The 14116-nt window shown below is 47.4% G+C and overlaps 8 protein-coding genes across 8 annotated transcripts; 5 read left to right on the top strand and 3 right to left on the bottom strand.

The window, feature by feature from the left end:
* Positions 1-296: 296 nt before the first annotated feature.
* LHYA1_G001975 (uncharacterized protein) lies at positions 297-1062 on the top strand (the record flags this gene model as incomplete). Its single annotated transcript, XM_031146953.1, has 4 exons — positions 297-332; positions 389-401; positions 490-740; positions 916-1062. The coding sequence occupies 4 exons, from the start codon at positions 297-299 to the stop codon at positions 1060-1062; spliced, it is 447 nt and encodes a 148-aa protein (XP_031007329.1).
* Positions 1063-1579: 517 nt separating this feature from the next.
* On the bottom strand, positions 1580-3392 carry LHYA1_G001974 (WSC domain-containing protein; the record flags this gene model as incomplete). The annotated part of the gene is made up of 3 exons (XM_031146952.1): positions 1580-2350; positions 2401-2986; positions 3037-3392. The coding sequence occupies 3 exons, from the start codon at positions 3390-3392 to the stop codon at positions 1580-1582; spliced, it is 1713 nt and encodes a 570-aa protein (XP_031007330.1).
* Positions 3393-5347: 1955 nt separating this feature from the next.
* yjiA (putative GTP-binding protein) lies at positions 5348-6766 on the top strand (the record flags this gene model as incomplete). The annotated part of the gene is made up of 2 exons (XM_031146951.1): positions 5348-5411; positions 5592-6766. 2 exons carry the CDS (start codon positions 5348-5350, stop codon positions 6764-6766), a joined length of 1239 nt encoding a protein of 412 aa, XP_031007331.1.
* A 1516-nt stretch (positions 6767-8282) lies between these two features.
* QDOI (Quercetin 2,3-dioxygenase) lies at positions 8283-8847 on the top strand (the record flags this gene model as incomplete). Its single annotated transcript, XM_031146950.1, is given in 2 exon segments — positions 8283-8598; positions 8611-8847. The coding sequence occupies 2 exon segments, from the start codon at positions 8347-8349 to the stop codon at positions 8845-8847; spliced, it is 489 nt and encodes a 162-aa protein (XP_031007332.1). The 5' UTR covers positions 8283-8346.
* A 68-nt stretch (positions 8848-8915) lies between these two features.
* iphP_2 (Tyrosine-protein phosphatase) lies at positions 8916-9893 on the bottom strand (the record flags this gene model as incomplete). Its single annotated transcript, XM_031146949.1, has 3 exons — positions 8916-9084; positions 9132-9442; positions 9504-9893. 3 exons carry the CDS (start codon positions 9891-9893, stop codon positions 8916-8918), a joined length of 870 nt encoding a protein of 289 aa, XP_031007333.1.
* Positions 9894-10158: 265 nt separating this feature from the next.
* Positions 10159-10876, top strand: LHYA1_G001970 (uncharacterized protein; the record flags this gene model as incomplete). The annotated part of the gene is made up of 2 exons (XM_031146948.1): positions 10159-10330; positions 10392-10876. 2 exons carry the CDS (start codon positions 10159-10161, stop codon positions 10874-10876), a joined length of 657 nt encoding a protein of 218 aa, XP_031007334.1.
* A 573-nt stretch (positions 10877-11449) lies between these two features.
* On the top strand, positions 11450-12739 carry LHYA1_G001969 (uncharacterized protein; the record flags this gene model as incomplete). Its single annotated transcript, XM_031146947.1, has 2 exons — positions 11450-12010; positions 12200-12739. 2 exons carry the CDS (start codon positions 11450-11452, stop codon positions 12737-12739), a joined length of 1101 nt encoding a protein of 366 aa, XP_031007377.1.
* Positions 12740-13683: 944 nt separating this feature from the next.
* Positions 13684-14087, bottom strand: COX16 (Cytochrome c oxidase assembly protein, mitochondrial; the record flags this gene model as incomplete). Its single annotated transcript, XM_031146946.1, has 2 exons — positions 13684-13764; positions 13821-14087. The coding sequence occupies 2 exons, from the start codon at positions 14085-14087 to the stop codon at positions 13684-13686; spliced, it is 348 nt and encodes a 115-aa protein (XP_031007376.1).
* Between the last annotated feature and the right edge of the window lie 29 nt (positions 14088-14116).

Below are 14116 nucleotides of genomic sequence, written 5' to 3'. Positions count from 1 at the left end.
TTTAGTAAGCAGATCTCGGTTGCGTGCGATAAGATTTATGATAAGGAAAATGTCAGGTGCCAGATGTGGCGCAGGCTGGTGCGGCTGGTGACGCGGTCTTCGAGGCTGCCGTCAGTTCTCAGTGAGGCGAGGAACTGTCCTTTCAATAATGGTTCGATAAAAGGCAATTGAAAGTCCTCTTCCTTTATCATTTAAACAAAGCACTTCAGTATCTATTTTCTGTTTGTAAGTGCGCAAGTCAACAAGATTAATATCATCCCTCAATTGGACTTTAAGCCATCCCTCTTTTGAGCAAAATGCCAACCCCATTAGACAAAGCTCTCAATTCAAAGGTGTGCATATCCTTGGCGCTTTCACGCATTTACTACATATACTAACATAGTCACAGAATGCATTCCTAGGTGAGCCTTCCCTTCCCTTCCCTTCCAATCCACATCTCACCGCTTGCTTGCGCTACGTGCAGAAGGAAGGTCCCCAAGTTTTCGCTAGTGGCTGCTAATGTACTATACGAGAAAAAAGCCTTTACTGGCGTTGTGACAGCTGCTGCCGTATGGTCAATATGGGGAACTGAAATGTTTCCGAAAGAGAGTGATCCAACTGGCGGTATGTTTTCGACAACCCCCAGCCTACCCCACCCTAGCCCTAGCCCAATCCAATCCAATGGAATCATTTCCTTGGGTGCCAAGCTGATGGGATGTATGACTAGATCCAAAAACATGGACCCGGGAAGAGCTGCGCCGGTTTCTAGCTGTTGTAAGCACACCTGAATAGGAACTATTCTTTCTTTAAACTTTCTAGCACAGCATTTGGAAAAATTCCTCATTCAAGTTATCCCAGAAACGATGCTTGATTCTTGTATGAACAGGATAGGGCATGTATTGAACAAAGTCTACTTCCCTAATGCCAATCAATTAGTGGCGGATTTTGAGAATAAGAGACATTGCGGGGTTGGTTGCTGCGGTGCTGACTTTTGAGCAGAGAAACTTATATCCGAATTCGCAAGATACCAATGAGCAGCTGTTGGAGCGTGTTCAGGCAAACATGCGAACTCCTAGACAGTGAGCTAGAGAATTGGGGAGGTGCAGCTTGGTGGAGGGGTGTTGGGCTCTTGACTTGTTATTTGGGTACGTGCCGTGTAAGGCGTTTGGGGAGTTCGTGTTGGATGGGTGGAAAGATAAATGAACCTTGACCTTAACACTACCTGCGAACTTTTGAAGAGAAGTAAGGGAGGAGGGAAGTATAAAGGATCAGTTTGAAAAATCAAGCTTGTCAGATAAACAGACACAGCAGCAAGCTAGAAAGTGATGAATATATTTCGTTTCTACCAGAGTCGTAACGATCGTAAGCGGAACTGGAGCCCAAGATTTTCTGTTGCCTTTTTCTGCCTTAAAGATAGGCCAAAATAAGTGTTAAATAATACACGAATGAAGAGCTACTTTCTGCTATAAAAGCAACACACAAGTCTCCACGACTAAAGCTCATCTCTAAAAACTTATCTCTCCCCAAAAGAACGGCAAGTGCCAGAAAATGTATGTTATGCAAGAATCGAAAGGTAAAGGCCACTCATCACCACCGTCATCTAGACACTGTTGACTCGCTGCAAATGTCTCCTCAAGTGCCCCTCGGCCCTCTTCGCTTTCGGCGCCGCGTTCGAATACACGCTCAAACTCCAACTCCCGCCACAAGTCTGGCTTCCATCCCCCTCACAAGCGGTAGCGCAGCTACTATCATCGAGTTTGGTGACCGTGCTAAGAGAGTTCCCGCAGAAGCATTGGCCGCCGTATTCAGTGCCCGCCATGCTGTAGCCGGCTTGCGCGCAGTAGGATACACACTTGGTGTTCGAGACGGCGCCGAGGTTTGCGAATGTGATGCCGGTGAGGACTCGGTTGCTCTCTGTCTTTCCGTCTTGGAAACAGCCGCTGTAGGACCAGCCGGATGCGACGGTCGAGCCGGTGGTGGATGGGCTGCCGCTTAAGGCTGCGGATGTGGATGAGGCGGTCGTTGTGACAACTCCCTCTGCAAGGCTGCTTGCTACGGGCGCAGATGTGGGCGTGGAGACGGAAGAACTTGCTGCGGCGCTGGAAGAAGTAGCCATGGATGCTCCGCTAGAGGCAGCAACTGCTGGTGTTGCGCCTGAGGGTGCAATGCCCCATGCGGTTGGAATGGGGTTGTTTCCTGGTAGTTGGTCTAATGGCGTGGTGGTGCCGAGATCTTCGGGGATTGCGTTGGTTACATTGCATCTGGTTCCCGAGGGGTTTGCTATTACTCCTGGGCATTTGTCGGTGGCCGCATCGCCGGTGTTGCAATTGTCGATTATGGTTTGAAGAACATCCGTGTCCCAGCCAGCAAGCTATTTACTTGTAAGTACCGAGAAGACTTTTGAAATGTTTATATACTTACGAAGTCTGCGTGAAGGGAATAGCCAGTTGGATCACCGTTTGCGAGAACGAATGGTTGGCTCTTTTGGCCCGGTGTCCAGCGGCTCGCGAACTTGGTCGTCTGCCAGTAGACTTCATAGAACATTCTGGGGACTTTTGAAAAGCCCGTGGGGCAGACACCCTTGGTTGGATACGTCGTTGTACCCTTGTTCTTGAAAGTGTCCAGGTATTTGTAGCCTTGGGGGTTGTCCGCAGTGACCATAGAGGGATCAGTCGCACTATTCCAACATGATGGCATTGTGATCTCCGCAAGCATAGGAGAGTACAACCCGTCGCAATTCTTGTCCGGGAACCCTACACCCTGAGCCAAATTAATCTTTGATCCAATACCATACCCATGAAGACCATCCGAATCAGCCTCATAGAGTGGCGTTGATGTATCTACTCTTGGGCAGCCCCATTGGACTGGTTGGATCACAGCGCCGTCTGAGTAGTCGGTAATCAATTCTGGTGTAACCGGGGGAGATCTGAGGCTAGGATCGCCGACCAAAATTCTGAGGCCAGGAGGGAAGGCGATGATTTTATCGTCAGCGCTCATCTTGTCAAAACTGGAGAGCATGTAAGCGCTTGTGTAGGTAGACCGGATTGGGTAACCTACAAATAGTACACATTCATGTAATCGAATTCAACTGCCTCTAATTTCTTTGTTGTGGGGTCTTGGAAATACAATGCTGGAGTCCAGTAATTGCTTTTGTCTCCCTTTAAATAGGCTGTTGTGCACGTTGAGCTGCTGACTGCTTGCTGAGTTGTCATGTTGAGGGCAAATCCATTTCCACCCTGGACAGCGTGGACGTGCCCAGAGGCTACGCCTGGGCTAACAATAGGATCCATACGGCCAATGACAAGTGCATCTGACTGAATGAAATGGTTGACGGAAAACGTGCCCATAGGTGCCTGAAATGCTGAAGCGGAAGTAGCAATTGCCGCCAGGAGAGCGGGTCTTGAGAAATGCATGTTGACTGTGATCTATATGTTTGTTGATAGAGAGGTTTTGGTCTATAATCAGATGCGTATGGCCTGTAGTAGTGTAGCCGTGTTGTGGTTGACGACGACTGTGATAACCTCGAAGCTGAAATGCAGATAATAACTGAAAACACAAACAAGAGTAACTTGACTCGATTGTTGTATTGAAGGAATGTAATGCTCTGTATCAACAGAGAGTAAAAGAACGAATGGCAGGAGCAGAAGAAAGAGTGTGGTGTACAGAGAAAGAAAGTACAACTGTTGGTGGTAGGACCAGAAGAAGATCAGCACCAAGGCTTAGAGACTTATATAAAGAAGACCGCAAATGACCTGTCTGAATCGTTCGTGGTATTGCATGCAGATGACGCTAAAAACAAAGTTAGCTCTGGACCTTCTTTTGACGCAGGGGGAGAGAAATAATAGCGGGCCTTAGTTATATAGCGTCGGATCAAATAATAGCTGGCAGGTGTTGGTGGGGTTACAGTTCGGACGACAGCAGTGCTGCAGTACCAGGGGGTCGTTTCCAACTTTCTATGGATAGCGCTCCTTTGCTGTGTTTATTAGAGTTTGTACGCCGTACCTTGCAGCAAGAACGGGAGGATCAGTGGATGTGTAGGGGTCTTTGCGATCCTTTTGCCCGTTTGGGCGATTTTGAGGGGAGGACGCAAGATCATTGGTGACTAAAATGATGCGTTTCACTAAGAGAAGCTTGAAGTGCAGTGCTTAACTTTGTTTCGAAACACGTTCTTTCCATATGTGCCGCGGGGAGGGATTCCCAAGTGTTAAATTCAATCAGACATCATTTCTTGAGCGGCACAAAATGGTGAGTCGTGACGAACTCCCAGAATCAGCTTGACTTTCAATAATGAGTCTGACTGTCCTCAACGCCGTGCAACAGGGCCACTCGTTTGGAATTGTGCAATTGTGCCCACAGAGCTCCCCCCCCCCCTTTTTTTTTATCTGTCTGTAGCGCTGTAATGCGATGCAATGCACGCCAAAAATACTTGGCTGAGGTGGTTCGAGGATTTTCTTGGTATAGGCTTCGTAGTATTGGCAGGAGCGATTAGCGCCTATCCCCCTTTTTGCGAAGCGGTTACTCCCCATGTACCGAGCTTGAAGTGAGAAGGATTGAAGGAAGCACTCTCCGAGCTTATTCTTACTGTATGCGGGCATTCACATTGCTTAGTGCTCAAAATATGATATAAGAAGTGTGGATGAAGTGTCGGGTGTCGACACTGTCGAGCCGAAAAACTTCAGGTTCATCCTTGAACAAACCCAAATGAAGATTTGGAGGTTTAGTTTGTACCGATGTACGGGATGCACGGAACCTGTCACAATCTTATAGGCTTGATGAATTTGCGCCAACACGCCCATCCCCCATTCTGGGCCTGTCTAGTATTTCGGTGGTTGTTTCGAACTTTCGGATAGTTGGGACGAAGCTCTAGCCTCTTTCGAGTATCTTGTTGCCGTATGTGGAACGAAATCTCCAACTGTATGTCAATGTACGTACTGTAGGTACTCTAGGATAGATAGAATATTCGGACTTCTCCTTTAGCCATACTCCCTGGCCCGAAAGATCCAAAAGTTTGGGGGATGCGATGCATACCCGATCGAGGATACTGTAAGAACGACTCATCATCAAGATAAAAGTAACCTGCACATCGCCACGCAAATCGTGAAACAACAGCTACACCAGTTCATATGCTGTGGCCATTAGACTCGGTTCAGGTGCTATGATTTGATAGTTCATCCGATCCGCTAAATAGTTACACTGAGAGTCGAAGATAGCGACACATTTTTCGTGGGAATGGGCCCACAGAGGATTCCGAGAAGAAAGCCCCTGAGAGGCTTGCTGGGTTTAATTCGCAGTGGGATTGACCCCAGGGGGAGGTTGTCGTGACTGCAGCCAGTAGGAGCACACGAAAGAGAGTATATAGGTAGGTAAGATGACATTCGATGAAAATAACCGTGACGTAATTGGCTACATATCTAAAAATGATCATGCACAGCGTTCGTCAAATGCTCTGAAATTCTCGTGTCGTCTTTAAAGTTATCTTGGTGTGTCTCTTCGTGTTGTGGGAACCCTGTAAAGAGAAGCAGGCGTTGGTGGGGTAAATAGCGGGGATCAACTGGGCTGGTGGATAGATCGATCGAGAACCGAGTGATATCGAAAATCTTCTTTCACACCAGCAGGGACAGCTAAAGTCAATATCGACAACCTCTTGGTCCTCAAGCCAGTCTCCCTTCTCATCATGGCGCCCATTCCCATAACCATCATCACCGGTTTCTTAGGCTCCGGCAAAACCACTCTCCTCCTCAACCTCCTTCCACAACTCCGCGCCCAAAACCCGGCCTACAAGCTCGCTCTTCTCAAGAACGAATTCGGCGATGTAGCTATCGACAGCCAACTCGCCTCGTCCTCCTCTATATCTGGCGTCCGCGAGCTCCTGAATGGCTGCATCTGCTGCAATCTCGTCGGCCAGCTCGATACCGCCCTAGAAGAGCTCCGCAGCACCATCACTCCCGATCGAATCGTTGTCGAAACCAGCGGTAGCGCGTTCCCGGCCACGTTGGCGATGGAGGTCAATCGACTCGCGAGGGAGACAAATGGCGGTTATGTGCTGGATGGCGTTGTTACTGTCATAGATGTTGAGAATTGGAAGGGGTATGAGGATACCAGCTATACGGCCAAGATCCAGGCGCGGTACACGGATCTGATTGTTTTAAATAAATGGGAACAGGTCGGCGAGAGAAGGTTGGATGAGTGTCTGGATCGTGTAGGCGACTTGGAGGTCCATATCGCGACCGTGAAAAGTGACAAAGGCAAGGTGCCTGTTGATTTGGTATTTGGTGTCGATGGCGCGTTGGCAAGAAGTTTGGAACCCGATGTGAAAGAAAATGGCCATGACCACAACCTCGATCACACTCACGAACACACCAAGACCCACCAAGGTGAAGTTGAAGTGCTCTCGATTACATTTGAAGCGGACGCCGGCGCGAAAATAGATACCTCGAAGCTAGCAAAACTTCTGAAATCGGCACCGAAGGACGAGGTATATCGCATTAAAGCTGTACTAGCCGCTTTGTCCCCAGTTCCCTCGCCTGATGAGAATACCGGTTATTCAGACACGGAACCGGTCGACGCAGGACGTTACATATTAAATTGGGCCTTTGGACGGTGGACATGTACACCTATGAACAGCACGGCTGACGAACACCAATCGAGCAGTGGTGTAGTCTTACGAATGACCATGATTCTTGCGAGATATGAAAGCAGTAAATGGAAGAAGCGACTAGAAACAGCAGATTTTTTCGCGTTAGACGGCGACCAGAAGGGCAGACTTGTGGTCGAGAAGATCATATAAAAAGTAAAGATTCATGAGATGATGAGTGTTATGATTACGACAAATGCCTATAAAGGGGGTCAGCATTGGGTTCAGGCGTCTTGAGAGCTATAGACCGAAGAGTTACTGTACAGAACATAGATGATACATCTCAAATGCGGCCAGTTTCCGCAGAAAGAGTTGAAGTCGTGCAACTCCCCATCTATAATAGCCTTGAAGAATGTAGGTTCCCGCCTTCCAACGCATTTTCATTCTTGATCTTTCGATTGTCGTATGATCGCAAGCATTTCACTCTTACTATTTTCTCTCACATGACTGTCTTTCTCGGGTTATACTTTTACGATCCAACGAACAGATCATGAGCTTGAATGTAAAAGCTAAAAGCTGGACGTATAGTGTCTCTAGCAGGAGCATATACCGTATTCTTTTTGGCATATGATTATGGTATTTCCTTTTCACAGCCCAAGGTTGGAGAGTTACAGTAGAGGTTTCCGTGAATTAACTACACATCTTTTACCAGCCGGCCCATATCGATGCCTACCTCTCATTCAAAACCCGCAGCTCTCCCAGCTCATTATCGGGAAGCTCAGACAGCACCTCATAGTGCTCCATTCCATACGGCGATCATCGTCAAGGTTCCGATTCATTACGTGGTGATGAAGCCTAGTCACGAATTGTCACGTCTATTGTATTGCAACTTCAGCACCCCAGCATAGGACAAAACGTTAGACGAGTTATACCGAACGTGCTTGTAATGACTTCGATGGTACACATCTACTCATCGCATTTGAACCAAGATGTTGGGCATACAAGCGAGTTTACAGACCAAGGTTTGGATAAACTTATGGCATATGTCAGGGTTGTTATCACTCTCTGTATAGTAACCCTTTCATTCCGAATAAACAATTTGAGGTTAAATCCTTGCCTGTCAAAATCCCCAATTTCCATTAACCAAGCTTGCTTTTTGTCTACAGTTTGAGGTATTTTCCTGTCAACCGAGCTCCTTCGCATGCCCGAGAGGTCCCTTACATAGTGAATCCATGCTAAGCCAGATCTAGCCATGATTTATGTAGTCGGACAGCGGTTTGTCATTTCCCAGTCATGGGTCAATCGTCAGGTAATGCTTTCACGGCTCATGAGTACAAATGCTCCTGGGTTAGATAGTCTAGGTGTTCTCCGTCATACCCACTAGCTTCACTGTGTGAACATGTTCAGTTTTAGAGGCCGCTTTCAACTTTAGATGGGGAAAAAATGGAGACCAGGAGCCTTGTATACTCGTGCAGGGAGAACATGGCGCCATTCCGCAATACATTACCCATACCTTCCAGTTTTTGGACTTAGATACAGAGATGGTTGGTGACGTACAGCCTCCTGGTGGATTCGAATACGTGTCACAAAGACTTTACTGATGCTAAGGACTAATTATACTATAGATACCTATTTTATGCTCTTTCTGGTAGCAACTCTTCATTTTCCAGATCCTCGCCCTATGATCTCTTGGCTTCCGCCAATTTATCCAATCCCAACGCCACTATAGTCTCTTCTCTTCGAAATTTCGAAATTTGACGTTTACGTGGAATTACATTTCAGCCCGCGAAGAGATGCGATCCATGGTGCTGCTCCCACAAACAGCATTTGATGTACTGGCGCTAATGCCACCCCCCCCCCCCCCCCCCCCCAAAAAAAAAAACGCATATACCCCGTATTTTGTGGCGAAAGACTATGGTCCAAAGTTTCTTAACAGCAACGAAGGCGGATACCAGGTGATTCGACCATTCGTCACACCTATTACATCCAGAGGTAATTTCACTCTTTCCACCATCACGATGGATCAGCTGTTGAGTAATGTTACTGTTAGCAATTAGAGCTTCATAGGTCATGTAGCCTTTGAGGTTCTTGAGGGGCAATTGTCGGTTTTGATGGGTGGAGAAGTGTTAAGTTTGTTGCAAGGTGATGTTGTTTTCGTCCCGGAAATTACTATATACAAGTACTATAGCTTGGTGGCGTACACGAAGGCACTGATTATCAGTCAAGGTGCGGAGGGGCTCGATATGAAGTTGATTGCAAGTGCCACTAGCTGGAATAGTTTCGTTTGTTCATAGGAGCAACTCGCTGAGTAGAGGATCTGAGTGGGGACTTCTATTCAAAGTATTCTAGTCAACCTCTGCATCTATATTTTGTGCTCTAATTTCTGGTGTATCGCGGGCATATCCACAATCAAGTTCGCCTTGATCTTCTCAACCTCCTCTTTCGTGAGCCCACACTTTTCTATTATATACGCCTCCGCGCCACCAAATTTTTCCTGAATCATTTGCAAAGTCGACATCATATTAACAGCTCTATCTTCTGGTTAGCAGAAACTACCAATGAAGTAGGTAAATGGTACCTCGCGCTGATTAAGTTCCACGCTCCCTCCTTATTCCCCCTCAAAACAGGATTATCAGATAAATGCTCAATAACAGCTTCCTTCCACTCAATAGGCAGTCCCATCTCCGTGAGGCTATACTCTTCCGCTATAATATCATCTTCAACTCCACAAAGCGACAAAATGAGCGCGCAAAAGACGCCTGTACGATCTTTACCTGCCGTACAGTGAACAATGAGCGGCTTTGTTGGTTCATTTGCTAGGTGTAATAGAATAGTCCTGTAGGAATTGGGGGCATTATTCAGGATATCTGTATAAGCTCTCGTGAAGCCCTTTATCTCATCAGTTAGATCACATATTCCTTGAGAAACCATAGTTAGGACGGGTAGGAACCTCAGCATCAGGACTAGCATAATCCATCAATCGCATCGCTATGCCCTCAGGACTATAATCCTCATTCCTAAATACTGGCACGAAAACCCTTTCACACCCTTCCCACTGCACCACGTCCCCCCGTCCCGCATCCCGGTTTCGTTGTAGCTCGGGCACCGAACGCAAGTCGTAGATATGTGTGATACCTAAGTTTTGCATGACGGCGATGCCTTCTGGGGTTACGCGGGTAGGCTCACCGCAACGGTAGATTAGGGAGCGTTTTATGGAGTGCGTGTTGGACTTGGAGAGCGGGTAGCCGCCTAAGTCGCGGAAGTTGGGGATTCCGGCAACAGTTAGGAAGGGGGGTGAGGGGAGGGAAGCCGAGTGGAAGGGGGTGGAGGTCATACTCATTTTGGAGGATGTGTATATATATATTTTTGGTGGTGAATTTGGTCTGCTTATGAGGGGTTGGATTTGAGCGAGGGTTATCCCGAGGCTTCCCCGGCTTGATTGCCACAGAGTTGAACGAAGATGACTTCAACACGGGACTGACCACCAACTCAAAACATTTATAAACCGCCGAGCATCGCTTCATACATACTCTTCTCTTGGTGCCAACAAGTTTTGTTTCAAATAAGAACGTATCGTCAAGATTTTTCCCCCCCACAAACTCACCATGCCTCACATGGAATCGCCGCCACCAAAAACCCAACAACCAAGGCCCTCGGGCTCATCATCGAATCTCCAGCCCAAATCGATACCCCCTCAAATCCGAATCAAAAATCGACGAAAACTATACCTCGACCGCAATCCTTCATATTTCACGTCACCTGACCTTGAACTCCTAGGTCGGTATATGCTTTCCAAAAAGGCCACTTCAAGTTCTAACAATAAACGATATACTACTAGATCCATTACTCTACGACCGTTGCATACGTCGTTTTCAAACCCCAGAGGAGCGAGAAGCAGACGGGCGCTCAAAGGGCTATTCTGGTGTGCTGGAAGCAGATCTGTATCGCTCGGAGGCGAAACTAGCTGCCTTGAAAACGACATCTGAGTTCCAAGACCAAAATGAAGGTCCAGCTGCATCTTCAGCTTCCCAACCCCACGTCCCCTTTGTAAGCTATGTAAGAGGCAAGGATGGCGAGGTGTTACCGGAAGATGAAGATGAGGTTCCGAATACGAAGGAAGAGGGGCTAGAGAGGTGGAAGTTTGAGATGACGATACGCTTTCTGAGAGGCGAGGATCCGGACTTTGAGTATGAGAAGGTGGATGAGAATGAGGAATACGATGATGTGGAGAGGGAGGAAGAGGAGGATAGGTGGTTTGAGGAGGAAGATCCGGAGTGGGAGAGGACGCCGCGGGAGAGTGAGACGGGCATTCAAGATTTTTGAAGGGGCAGCTACAGATCGAATCTTCGACGTTGAGAATTATTACAACCTGATCAGAAGGCTTGGAAGGAATAGAGAGAGCGGGTAGGGCTTAGATATGTGGACTCAAACCTATGACTAGAAAGCCGAAGCCCGGGGAGGACGAAGCTCAGGATCTAGAAGTTTTGACGTGCATTTTGAGACTAGCCTTCCAGATGAATCAGTTTGGGGGCACCGAAAGGGTGCTTCAAACAGAGATGTAGTTTGAACGCACATGGAGTATGTACGTGCAAGGTTGTAGTCGAAATTATGGAAGGACTTTTTTATAAAACAGTCAGGACTGCTTACACTACAGCCTTGTCTATGACAATCAAAGTAGTTGCTTATTCCAGATAAATGAAATGATTTTCTGTTTTCCCAGCTCTGGGCAATGATATGCAAGACGATTTTCATCTAAGTGGGACGTAGCACGTGATATACGCGCTAGAGCAAAATGAAGTCTACGATATTTTCTCTGCTCGACTGACCATCTCCTTCTTCCAAACCAATACAGAACGCTTCATTGCGTAAACTGTCCCCCATAACCCGGTATTCGAGATGCCACCACCATTAAGATCACCTTCAGTTCTCTCTTCTACACCCTGTTGCGCATATCAATTATGTAGGACAACCGGTCAATCCTCACGACCGTTCTCCACAACTCCCCGACATGACCAAAGAGTAACTCGAGCTCGTCGAGGCTTGTTTCGATGGCTCACTGCTCAAGGAGAGAACTTCCGAAATCCGTTGAGTGAATCAACGAATTATATGGGTGCTTATGATAACAGGGTTGGGGTACTAAGGAGAGTGCTGGAACAGAGGGAGCAGATAGTATTGGACAGCGCAGAGAGGGGGGAAGCGTCGCCAGAGAAGGAGTTATCAGCAGAAAAAAGCAAAAGCTTACCGCCCGAGACGACTAGGGATAGAATGCCCTTTCCTTTGAATAAAGCGTTCGTCAGTCAAGCTGTTCTCAGCGAGGGGCTGCGGGACGAGATCTGGTCGCGGGTTATGAGAGAAGGGCAGTCAGTGCGGGAAGTCAGTGCTCAGCTGAAAGTTGAGATGAGCCGTGTGGGAGCTGTGGTTCGATTGAAAGAGATCGAGAAGGAGTGGAAGCGGATAGTAAGTTTACTCGACATTTTTTTCCCCCTACCCCAACGACTTTATGATGATTCTTTTAAAAATCGATTAGTCTTTAAGACAACTACATGGTTACAAAATTTACGCATGCGAGCCTCTCTGAAAAGTCCTTACAATACTCCTATTCTTCCTGATATATTTTCGAGAACATGAGCTGACATTGACTGAAAGGGAAAACCACTTGCAAGACCATATGCCCGAGCCGTTATGTCTATGCTACCCAAGACTCCTTTCCGTCCCGAGAATTTCGTTTCCCACGAGTCGATCAACGACTTGCCAGTCCACGCCTCAACTGGACAACAGATCTTCCACCCTACATCGGAGTCCAGACATTTCACACGTCTAGATGCCGCAAAGGTATTCAACAAAAGGCTTCTCCCTGCAGATGATCGAATACCGCATCCAGAGCTAGTCATCCAGCACCGGGAAAGAGTAGTAGAGGAACTGACCGTGCAAGAACGAAAGGAGAGAGCTGAGTTGCGGGCGGCAGAAGCTGAGGAGAAGAGAGAAAAGATAGCAAATAAGCAAGCCCAGGCGGAGGCAAGGGTGAAGAAAGTTGAGAGCGACAGGTGGGAGTTTAGATTCACACCAATCAACGCTGATGATGCTGGGAAGGACGGCAGAGGTCAGAGCGGTGTTGGGTGGAGATATGGTGTGCCATTGTATGACCGTAGCAGAGGGCAGGTCAAGATACCCACGAGTGTTGGATGATGTATGTAAGACATACTGTGCATTATATGCATAGATGGAGTTTGGGAGGGCGTCAAGCTTTGTATGATATTGTATGTATCTGAGGTCCTTCTATCATACCTCGAACAATGTACATTGTACAACACCTTTACATAAGCCGACTTCATATACACCCCTGTGGACAGTGATGACATTGAGCCAGGTATATCAAGCCCCCCGACCTCCAAGACAGTTACATCGGCAAGCTTTGGGGCAGGTTGGGCGGAGCATATACCCATAATCAGCGATCTCGTTCTCGTATAAGGTATTTACAGGTGATCTAGTAGCTAAGCCCTAACGTAGGTGATATACTTATAGACCGGTACAGTGAGCGCTCAGCGGCGTTACTTAGAGTTCAATCCCCAAAGTAAATGTAAATGCACAGCTCATATATGTGTTACGGGAGGGAGAGTTAGTGGGGAGATGGCGATGGATGTTTTGATCCAGTTTAAGCAGAAAGTCTTTAGATAAGGAGCGGGGTTTGGGGAAAGCAGTGAGCAATACAGGGGAAGCTGCGGAATGGACGAAAGGTTTCCAATGGGAGTTTGGAAGACCAAGATATTTTAGGGACGGGACGGAGGTGGAACCTGGACATCGATGGATTTTGTGAAGGATCATATGATGCGAGCACAAATTAATTGAAAAGAGCCCGCTGGGCTATTGAAGAGGCGTATAACTCAAACTATGTTTTCCACTTGAGCTGAGGTATCTCTGATCTATCTGCCAATGCTGTCTTCCCGGGTTCCTTTCCTGCAATAGTAGGCTGATCTTGTACTCTTCCCTTTTGGTATGTTTTCCGGAATGCGCTCTGGTGGTTTCATTGGCATCATGGAGAACTTACTGTCATTCCATCTATGGATACCGTAAAATGGTATTCGACTAGATATAATCAACTGGTCGTATCAGAGCATAACCTCCAATTGCCATCAAATGACCCCATCATGTTCTCCAGGTAATCTCTTGACACGCTTTTGCTCCCAATCTTCCAAATCTTTCGCCGCAAGTCTCTGTCAATCATCATTAGCATCTGTGTCCCAGCAAGCCCATGGAATGTGCAACGAACATAATATTCCTCCTTCATATCAACCTTTCGTCCTGCCTTGCCAATACCCAATTCCTCCTCCTTGCTCAGCCGCCGCACCTTTCTATCGTGCTTCTCGTATCTAATAGCTGTTGCTGGTGTGAGGAAGAAGGAACCTGCAACCATTGTCGCAATGAAGGGGAGCCCGAAGAGGAGGAACGGGTGGCGGGCAAGTTTAACTCGGTATTTGGCGGCGATGGTGTTCGAATACGCGGCGGACCGGAACTTTTTGTTTTGAAAAGTTCCCATGTTGGACTTGACTTGACAGTCAATTTGAA

The sequence above is a fragment of the Lachnellula hyalina genome (genome assembly GCF_007821495.1).
Source record: "Lachnellula hyalina strain CBS 185.66 chromosome Unknown contig00029, whole genome shotgun sequence".
Classification (NCBI taxonomy): domain Eukaryota; kingdom Fungi; phylum Ascomycota; class Leotiomycetes; order Helotiales; family Lachnaceae; genus Lachnellula; species Lachnellula hyalina.
Note: the sequence above shows the minus strand (reverse complement) of the source record. Positions and strands in the feature narration are given on the sequence as shown.